This window comes from Eumetopias jubatus, unplaced genomic scaffold (genome assembly GCF_037043125.1).
Source record: "Eumetopias jubatus isolate StellerSeaLion01/CBP00866 unplaced genomic scaffold, mEumJub1_p1.0 scaffold_9, whole genome shotgun sequence".
In the NCBI taxonomy this organism is placed as follows: domain Eukaryota; kingdom Metazoa; phylum Chordata; class Mammalia; order Carnivora; family Otariidae; genus Eumetopias; species Eumetopias jubatus.
Window position 1 is genome coordinate 140,649,277 of NW_028274815.1, and position 9,839 is coordinate 140,659,115.

Genomic DNA, 9,839 nt, shown 5'->3' on the forward strand with positions numbered 1-9,839 from the left:
TCCGCCCAGCGGGGTGGGAAGATGCAGGACACCCGAGGGGAGCAGAGCCTGGGACATCCCCACGCCGCAGCACCCCCGCTGCTGGTCCTGTGCAGGGGGGCGCCCTCACAGGCCCGATGCCTGGACTCCGCTCTCAAGCCGGCTGGCGCCAGACGGGGGGAGGGAGGGAGAGGGGGCTTCCTGGTGAGGGAGGGACCGCGGGGTGGTGACGCTGCGGAGAGCCGGGACACGGGTCAAAGTGTGGCCCCCCGGAGGTCGTGAGCCCTCCCCCAGGGGCGTGGCAAGGCCAGCCCATATAGGCCACCACCACAGCCCGTCAGAGTGGGGCGGCAGCGGCCGAGGGCGGGGCTGCCGGTGCCCGGGCGCGTCGTCCTGGTGTGTCCCTGCTGCTGGGCACCGCGGAGGCCGAGCCGCTGCCCCAGGGAGAGCCATGTGGACACCGGAGAGGCGGGGCGCACCGCCCCTGACCCGGCCGAGCGCGCTGCCCACTCTGCTGCTGGCTCTGGCGGCGCACACGGCCGCGGCGGCGGGCGCGCTCACCTACCCGTGGCGGGACGCGGAGACCCGGGAGTGGCTGGTGTGCAGCCAGTGCCCCCCAGGCACCTTCGTGCAGCGGCCGTGCGGCCGGGACACCCCCACGATGTGCGGTGCGTGCCCTCCACGTCACTACACCCAGTTCTGGAACTACCTGGAACGCTGCCGCTACTGCAACGTCATCTGCGGGGAGCGCGAGGAGGAGGCGCGGCCCTGCGAGGCCACCCACAACCGCGCCTGCCGCTGCCGCCCCGGCTTCTTCGCGCACGCCGGCTTCTGCCTGGAGCACGCCCCTTGCCCGCCCGGCACCGGCGTGGCTGTCCCCGGTGGGCCGCGGGGGGGGGCCGGGGGGGGCGGCGGGGCCGGTGGGTAGCGGCCTCGGACGTCAGCCACCACTGAGGACAGCGCCCCGGTACCCCCTGACCCCTTCCTCCCCATCTCGTCCCCAGGCACCCCCAGCCAGAACACGCAGTGCCAGCCATGTCCCCCTGGCACCTTCTCGGCCAGCAGCTCCAGCTCCGAGCAGTGCCAGCCCCACCGCAACTGCACCGCTCTGGGCCTGGTCCTCAACGTGCCGGGCTCCTCCTTCCACGATGCCCTGTGCACGAGCTGCACGGGCTTCCCGCTCAGCACCCTGGCGCCAGGGGGGCCAGGTGAGTGGGGGGCGGAAGGGGCCAGGGGAGCGGGGGGGCGACGGCAGCCCTGGAGCACGAAGCATTTAGCTGGCCTCTTGTGGTTTCAATGCTGCCAGGTGATGCTCTCCCCCCCCCCATCCCCCCGGGGGAAACGGAGTCCCAGAGAGTCTAAACCGCTTTCTGGAGGTCACACAGCACTGTGTCATCTCACCCTTGCACCCTGGGGCCCCTGGCCTCTCCCAGCCCTGTGCCTACCCCCCAGCACTCCCGCACCTCCTTGCTGGCCCGGCCTTCCACCTCTGCCCTGAACCCACGGGCAGGGACTTCTCTTGCTGGGTGTCCCCCCGGGGCAGACGGAGGCCTCTACCACTGCGTCCTGACCCTCCCGCAGGGGCTGAGGAGTGCGAGCGCGCCGTCATCGACTTCGTGGCTTTCCAGGACATATCCTCCAAGAGGCTCTTGCGGTTGTGGCAGGTCCTGGCGGGCCCGGAGGCCCAAAGTCTGGTGGCACCGAGGGAGGGCCGCACAGACCTGCAGCTGAAGCTGCGGCAGCTGCTCGCGGAGCTCCGGGGTGCACAGGCTGGGGCGCTGGGAGCGCGGCTGCTGGGGGCGCTGCGGGAGGCCAGGCTGCCTGGGCTGGAGCGCAGTGTCCGCACACGCTTCTGGGTGCACTGAGCACCCTGCCCCCCGTTTATTCTGCTCCCAAGCTTTGGCCCCACGTGGGCATCATCCCCATGGCACCAAAGTAACCTCAACTGACTGACTAGGCTCCTGTTGCACTAACAAAGTTTATTTTTTATAAAGCCGTTTTGTAAAATGGGTTGTGTGAAACTATGTGTGTCTACAGATTGCACGGTGGGCACATCTGGTGGGGACAGCCCCCCGGGGTGGGCCCTCAAGCTCCCCACGCTGCTTCTGCCTGCTGGTCGCCCCAAGTGGGACCGACCCTCGATGGGAGGGATCGTTAGACACGCCAGGGGGTAGCAGGTGCATTCCTTCCAGCTATGGACACCACGGATGTCCCTGAGGCTCGCTCCATGACCCCCTAGGTCACGCTCTGTAGCTACGACAGTGTGGAGGGTCACACCAAGTCTAGGGGCTCTTGCTGTGCAACAGGACCCAGCTCGGACCAGGCAGCAGAAGCCTGTGCCCTGTGCCACCAGAAGACCCTGCCCTCTCACCCTGCCCCTCCAAGTGAGCCCCACCCAGTCCCAGCACGCAGGGGATTTCCCAGGACCAGACCAGCCAAGGACCTCCCCCAGGCTGGTGCGTCCCACACCTTTTCTGGGAAACAAGGCTTTTCCCCTCAGGCAAGCTCAGAGAAGGGCTGGATGGCTCCCGGGCAGTGTGGGGGACTCCCAGCCTGTCCCATGGACCCTGGAGCGCCGTGCCTGATCCCCATGAGGAGCCCACGACTCCCTGTGAGTCACCTCACCTGCAGCTGCCTCCCCGGCCCCAGCCCAGACTCAGCCTTTCTCAGCAACCCCTCCCAGGCTCCCACCAGGGACCGGACCTCAGGAAGCCACCAGGTGCCCGGCTCCGGCTCAGCCATTCCTGCCGAAGCAGGAAGACGGTGCCCGGGTAGGTCACAGCTCCAGCCTTGGGGGCCCCTCGTGCCGTGGTCACTGTGCCCAGACAGCTGAGAGTCCACAACCCAGGGTCAGGTTCCTGGAGGGGCGATGGCCAGCAGCAACTCGGACTGCCGTCCTGGACACACCCCAGCCAGCTCCAGCGGGGGCCGTGTCGGGAGGGTCCCCAGGACCAGTCTCACCCGGAGAGGGGGCCCTGCTGCCAGGCACAGCCCGGAAGCGGGTTTCGAGACAGCCTGTCCCTCGCCCCCAGCTGGGAATGAAGGCCCAGCACAGCACCAACCTGGGCTCCACGGGAACCCAGCCCACCTTCCCAACGCCCCCACCATGCACCCCCACCCCCAATGCGGGCAACTGGCTGTCCCAGATTGGCCACAGACACTCGGAGAGGGGACACTCACTCCTTCCCCTCCTGCTGGGGATCAAAAGGTGATGTCAGGCCAGCGGACGATCTCCCGTGCCCCGTCCTGAGGGCCCAGAACCCAGGGCCCTGCTGGCCTCCAGCAAAGGGGGCCAGGTCTCCCTCCCTCAAGAGGACACCAGCCCCCAACCCATCTCCACGGAGAGCAAGGACAGTCATGACCCCAAGGGCCTCCCCCATGGGGGGGGAGGCTACACGGAGCAGCTGCGGGGAAACCCGTTTCCAGACAGGACCCCCTGGGGAAGGCGGGCAGGGCTGCTGAGGCAGCAGCTCCAAAGGGAGACCTCACCCCAGCAGGCCCGGCAGGGGTCATGTGGGGGCCCTGATGCCCCAACTCCCCTCAGCAGAAGCCTCCCGATACCTACACTTGTATGGACACGAGGAAAAGTTTGTCTTAAAAGAAAAAACAAAGCAAATGAAGAACCGAGAGCCAAGCAAACCCAACCCCCAGGACTGGCAGCAGGGAGCCAGCAGGAGCACTCCTCTGGCACTCAGGGATGTCGTGGGCACCAGCGGGCACCAGCCATGCCTACGTGATGTCCCTCTGCCGCGGCGGCCGGTGCACGTTCCGCACGACGCACTTCACCATCCACTCGATGCCCTCGCGTACCCCTTTGCTGTGGAGACAGCAGGCGTGAGGGGGGGGCCAGCTGGGGCCCCCAGCCCCCGGGGCAAGAGCCCCACTCACCCCGTGAGGGCCGAGCAGGCCTGGGTCAGGCAGTCGCGCCTGCCGATCTTGGAGGTGCAGTCGCTGAACGCAGTCTTGATGTCAGGGATCGAGAGGCAAGTCTGGGGGAAGGCGAAGCAGTGAGGAGCAGGGTCCCAGGCACTGCAGGACACGCCCTGGCCCCTGGGGCAGGACACGCCCTGGCCCCTGGGGCAGGACACGCCCTGGCCCCTGGGGCAGGACACGCCCTGGCCCCTGGGGCAGGACACGCCCTGGCCCCTGGGGCAGGACACGCCCTGGCCCCTGGGGCAGGACACGCCCTGGCCCCTGGGGCAGGACACGCCCTGGCCCCTGGGGCAGGACACGCCCTGGCCCCTGGGGCAGGACACGCCCTGGCCCCTGGGGCAGGACACGCCCTGGCCCCTGGGGCAGGACACGCCCTGGCCCCTGGGGCAGGACACGCCCTGGCCCCTGGGGCAGGACACGCCCTGGCCCCTGGGGCAAGACACGGTCTTGGCGGTGAGGGGCTGGGCTCAGGGCTTCTCTGCCTAGAGGAATCCTGCGATGAGTGGTCTCGGAGAGAGGAAAAAAGTTGCACCGATGGTCCACAGGAAGTGAAGGGCAGGCCACACGAAGTGACCTCCAATGCCCCTGACCCGAGGGCACACGTGCTGCACAAACAGGCCCCGCAGAGCCTCCACCCCTGCAGACTGCCACGAAGCAGCCACTACCCTGTAGAGCCCCCCACCCCACTGAGCAGACTGCCACGGCACAGCCACTGCCCCGCAGAACCCCTCCAAAACAGAGCAGACTGCCACGGAGCAGCCACTGCCCAGCTGAGGCAATCCCAAGGGCAGCGGACTGGCCAAGGTTGGAGCGGACTCCCACCCTGGGATCCCTTTGCGCTAGGGTCTCCCTGCCACACCTCCAGCCACACCAGGGGCAGAGGCATAGGCCATGCCTGCCCTCCTGTGGAGAGAAGCCTGCACCTTGGAGGGCTCTGTGAACCCGGGACACACACAGCTTGGGGTTTCCAGCTGGGGGCACCTTGTCCCCCAACTCCTGGCGATGGGGTACGCTCACTCTGGGGACCACAGGGTGGGGTTGCTGCGATGAGAGGCTCACCTCAACGTCCTGCTTGTTGGCCAGCACCAAGATGGGGACACCGTCCAGCGCCTCACTCGTGACCATCTTCTCTGGGGTGCACAGAAATACGGCAGTGAGTACCCTTCACCTGCCTCTGACTGCTGAGGCCTGCCCACCTCTCTACAAGTTTGTGTGCTCACTCTTGGCCACGGCCCCATCTGCCTGGTGTGGGCCCAACCTCCTGCCAAGGCTGCAGACACAACGGACCTGACCGTTCCCCAGCCCCTCCCAGCCCTAGCCAGGCTGTACGCACCAAACGCTCGCTTGGACTCTGATAGCCTCTCCTCATCCGTGGAATCGATGACGTAGATGACGCCATGGCACTCTGCGTAGTACTGGGGAGGAGCAGAAAGGGGTGCTGGGCCACAGGCACCGGGCCACCCCTCCCCAACCGGAAGGCCCTTCTGGGGTGCCTTTAGGGGGTGGGAAGGTGGGGCGGAGTGGCGATGCAGCCCTAGACTTCAGGGAGGGCCTGCTGGCCTTGGGCAGGGGGTGGCCACCACCCTCTGTCCACTTCCCAGGTGCTGTGCCCCCAAACTCCACTTCAGCATCTGCTCCTGAAAACCGCCTGACTGCCGGCCCGATGGGGACTGAGGGAAGGGCAAGACTCGGGAGCTGGAGCCCACACGGTTCTGGAAGGAGAAGGAGGGCACTAACCAGATCACGTGCCAGTGTGGACGGCAACCGTGGTGGCCATATCGCTGCTAAGTCACAAAGACCACCAAGGGGAGAGGCAAGGCTAAGGACCAGGCAGGCCAGCAACACGGAGCTCCGCAGGCTGGACTGCGGTCAGGACAGCGCTCAGCCCTGGGCGCGCATACGACAATGGTGCCAGAGCCCAGGGCCTGGGGAAGAGTTCTGCGCAGACAAAACTGGACAGACGCACCAAGTGGGGCATGTGAGGGGTGGGCCCCTGGAGTGTGGGGATGGGGGATGCAGCCACAGATTGGGTGAGTCTGCCGTCTGCCCCAATCAGAAAAGAAGACTGGAAGTGCCCACATCTGTTAAGCAGACAGCATCTTTGCCCCAGCTGTCATGAGAGCCCAGAAACCTGGGAAATCCACGTTACACACGACGTGACAAGAGGCAGGACAAGCCTACGGCTGGTGAACGCGAGACCCTGAAGAGGAACAGGCCTAACAGCTCCGGGAAATTCTCAGGTTGTAACCAGGGCATGCTGAAAGCTCCCACCCACCCCATGTGAGACGAGCTTTGTATCTGCGCTTGCTGCAGAGAAGGAAGCCCAACACAGGTGGCCATCCGGGTTCTGCAGGCCGCCAAGTCACACACACAGCAACTTCCCAAGCCTACACGCTGGGTGACGGGGCGGGGGGGGGGGGGGGCGGTTGCACGGCAGGAAGGGCCGCTGCGTGGGGCTGGCAGCAAGCCCAGGGAGAAGGTCACCTCACAACCCCTGCAGTGTGTGACCCAGCCCAGGCAGACGGGTGGTCAGGTGATGGCCCGGCAGTGGTGAGAGCAACGGGAGCTGGACATGTGGGGCTGAGCATGAGCAGGACTGAGGGCACAGCAGGCTGCCTCGACCCCAAGGTACCCTGACAGTAGCATCACCCGTGGCCACGTACTGGAGATCTTTCAGGTGTGGCCTGGAGGGACAGCGGCCAGAAGTGCCCTGTGGCAGGCACAGTAATCCACCAGTCTCCTCTGTGTGGGAAGCTGTGCCCCAGGGCTGGTATGTGGACAGACCCCTGGGCAGCAGCACACAGCCTGGGTGGAGGCAGTGGACACAGGGAAGGCCCACCTGTCATCTGCCCGGGACAAAATGATAGCAAGCCCAACACAGCATCCGGTGCCAGACTGTGCAGGCGGCCACGCCCTGGGACGCAGCATCTGGGAACAGGGGAAACAGCAGCTCTACTTCCCACCCTCTTGCTGACCCACAGGGGGCTCTGCTGCCCCTCCTCACAGCTCTGGGCCCTAAAGGGTTGGGGGCATGGTCACCACCAAAGCACCCCTTTACCAAAGACTGGGCAAGAGACCTGCTGAGTCACAAACTCTGGCTGCCTGCTGGCCACGTCAGACACCGTGGCTTCAGGGACCAGCAGAGACCCCGCCCTGGCAGGGATAACCGACCCCAACAGCGGAGGCAGGGGGCCCGCTCCACGGGGGGCCGGGAAGCTCATGAGGAACCCAGAGGTCAACCAGAGAAGTGGGGCTCAGCAACCAGGGGTTCAGGCTCGTGATGAGCCACACCACCAGCAAGCATGGTAGCTAGGGTGGAGGACGCAGCCCTGGAGAAGCCGTGCCCCAGGCAGAGCTGTGGGAGCAAGCGGCGGGCAGTGCGCCCAGTGGATCCAGGGGATGAACCTGTTGGCTCCTGCAGGATGTGCTTGAACCCAAGTGCCGCCTCCCCAAATCACAGATGCCCAAGGCAGCCCACCGTGGTGATGGACCAGGCAGTATGAATCCTGGTCAGCTTGGCCTGATGTGGGGCAGCTGTGAGGAGCGATTCTCCTCCAGGGGTCCCTGCTGGGCCACCCACTTGAGCTGACCCTGCCCCCGGCCCAGTCCCACATTCTCCCAGCTTCCCTCCCAGGAGCTGGTCTTCAACATACAACCTGCACCCCAACCTCCGTCTCGGTGTCTGCTCCTAAGACCCTGTTCTGTGACAGAGTGTCAAGTCCTGCTTCCCTCTCCACATGGGTCTTGGTTCAGAAAAGCAGGCCCTGGCTTCCCTCTGCCTGGAGGGCAGCCCAACCTAAATGGCCAGAGAATCTGTTGGTGACCTTCTAGCCACCAAACAGAATCTACAGCAGAGAACGCTTTAGAAGGAGACTGAGAAAAGGTGATTGGGTCCCAGCTGCTGCAGGCAAACCAAACTCAGGACCTGGATGCTCAGTTTCAGCATCTGACAACCAGGAAGCGTCGGGGTGAGCACTCCTGCGCTCCCAGAATCGGGGCAAGCGCACCAGCACTGCCAGCGTTGGGACAGGCCCATCTGTGCCCCCAGTGTTGGGCTGCACCAACTCCACAAGGAGGGGGCTGCCTAAGGCAGAGGCTAGGTCTGTCCAGCTCACTGCTGCACCACAGGGCCCGGCACCAGCCGAGCTGAAATGAGCACACCGGTGGAGTGCCTGCGAGGAAGAGCATCACACTGGTCCCAGAAGTGCCCCAAACCTATGTCAGGGAGGAGGCAGTGGCTAGAGGCCTGTGAGGACCCCTCCCCGGATGCGTCAGAGGCCACCACAGAAGACAAGTCCTAAGGCAGAGGAAAGGGGGCCCAGCCACGGAGACTCAGGCCCCAGTGGTGATGCTGAGCATCCCGCAGGCGTTGTCCCTTCCCCACACCTGTCTCTGGGCCACCTTTGGTCTTGTCCTATGGTGATCAGCTGCAAAATCTCTAAGTCAAAAGGAGCTAAGCGTGTCCTTGCTCCTCTGGGAAGGACACGGGAGCTGGACTAAGACCGGGGGGAACCTCAAGAACGAAGCTGCTGACGAGAAAGAAACAAGGGGAATCCGCAGCCTCTGAGGAAGGTGAGGACGGGCGGAGGGTGTCACCTAGAAAAACATGGCAGCACGTGGCCGGGAACCGTGTGCGGTGACTCTCTTACCTTGTCCCACAGAGACTGCAGCTCTTCTTGGCCCCCTAAGTCCCAGAACATGAGGCGAGCCTTCCCCACGTCCACAGTGCCGACTGGGGAGAGAGGGGTACAGGTGACGCGGGGGCCCTGGTCTCCGGGAGAGGGACGAGCTGCTCCGGGGCTCCCGGACGGCGGGGCCCACGGGAGCTGCTGACCATCTGCCGGCTGGCCTGTGGGATCGGCCCCACAACCCACAGCCCTAAGGGACCCCCTTACTGTTCAGACCCACGGTGGTCGTGATCTTGGACAGACTCATGCCCTTGTAGTTCTTGTTAAACCGGGTCTTGGACTGTTCCAGGAACGTCTGAGGAGAGACAGACGCGCGGCAGGTGAGGGCCGGGTCCCTCCAAGCCCGTTTCCCAAACATCCCTCCTTGGGTCTACAGCAGCAGGCGGGGACGAGCCGAAAGCCTCCGACGGGGCTGGGGTTCGGGGCGCACAGTAAACGTGCAGCGAGGGGTACGGATCGCCAGCGCCTCGGAGGCGTGCTGACCAGGAACAAGCACCCACCGTCTTGCCGGCGTTGTCCAGACCCAGGATCAGGATGCAGTACTCGTCCTTCTGGAACACGTACTTGTAGAGGCCCGACAACAGCGTATACATCCTGCCCTGGGCGGCGGGAGACACGGGTCGCGGGCCGGCCCGGCTTCGCGCTCACCCTGGGGGCGGGGGCCCATGGCCGCCCCCGCCCCTCCGCGGCCGCCCTCGCTCCGCCCCCGCCCCCCTCCCCGCGCGCGCAGCTCCCCGGAGGCGGGGCCGCTCCCGTCCCCGCCCTGGCCCAGGCGTCAGGCTTCCCCGGGCTCGGCGGCGCCCCCGGCCGGCCCCCGCCCCCCGCCCCCCGCAGGTGCCCGGCCAACTCCCAACGGGCACCCCCGGCGGCCTTCAGAAGCGGGGCTGCGTGGGGAGGGCGAGGCGGCGGCCCCCGGGGGGCCGTGCGGCCGGCCGGTGGCGCGGACCGACCGCGGCGGGAGGCCGCCCGGGGCTCCCCGCGCCCGACCTCCGACGCCCAGCCGGACACCGGGCCTCACGGCGGAGCCCCGTCCGCAGGCCCCCGCCGCGCCCTCGGCTCCGTGGCCCGGCCCCGCCCGCCCGGGAGGCGGCGACTGGCCCCGCGGCCTACCTCGCGCCCGTCCGGGCCGCGGAGCCGCCGCGCTCCTGACCCCGCCGACCCGCGCTGACCCTGCGCTGACCTCGCGCGGAGCCCGATGGGACGCAGGCCGGCGGGCCGCGGGGGGCGGGGCCGTCCCGG

The 9,839-nt window shown here is 66.6% G+C and overlaps 2 protein-coding genes across 3 annotated transcripts; one reads left to right on the forward strand and one right to left on the reverse strand.

Annotated features, from left to right (window-relative positions):
- The first annotated feature begins 6 nt into the window (after positions 1 to 6).
- Positions 7 to 1,986, forward strand: TNFRSF6B (TNF receptor superfamily member 6b). Its single transcript, XM_028097134.2, has 3 exons — positions 7 to 860; positions 984 to 1,187; positions 1,561 to 1,986. Exons 1-3 carry the CDS (start codon positions 431 to 433, stop codon positions 1,842 to 1,844), a joined length of 918 nt encoding a protein of 305 aa, XP_027952935.2. The 5' UTR covers positions 7 to 430; the 3' UTR covers positions 1,845 to 1,986.
- ARFRP1 (ARF related protein 1) lies at positions 1,939 to 9,816 on the reverse strand. Of its 2 annotated transcripts, none has more exons than XM_088026860.1 (8): positions 9,711 to 9,816; positions 9,101 to 9,199; positions 8,817 to 8,895; positions 8,562 to 8,644; positions 5,246 to 5,327; positions 4,972 to 5,042; positions 3,868 to 3,968; positions 1,939 to 3,796 (listed from the first exon to the last, which is right to left on the reverse strand). In XM_088026860.1, exons 2-8 carry the CDS (start codon positions 9,191 to 9,193, stop codon positions 3,709 to 3,711), a joined length of 597 nt encoding a protein of 198 aa, XP_087882986.1. In that variant the 5' UTR covers positions 9,194 to 9,199; positions 9,711 to 9,816; the 3' UTR covers positions 1,939 to 3,708. The 2 variants fall into 2 exon arrangements, with proteins under 2 accessions (XP_087882986.1, XP_087882985.1); XM_088026859.1 differs by having other exon boundaries at positions 8,808 to 8,895.
- Between the last annotated feature and the right edge of the window lie 23 nt (positions 9,817 to 9,839).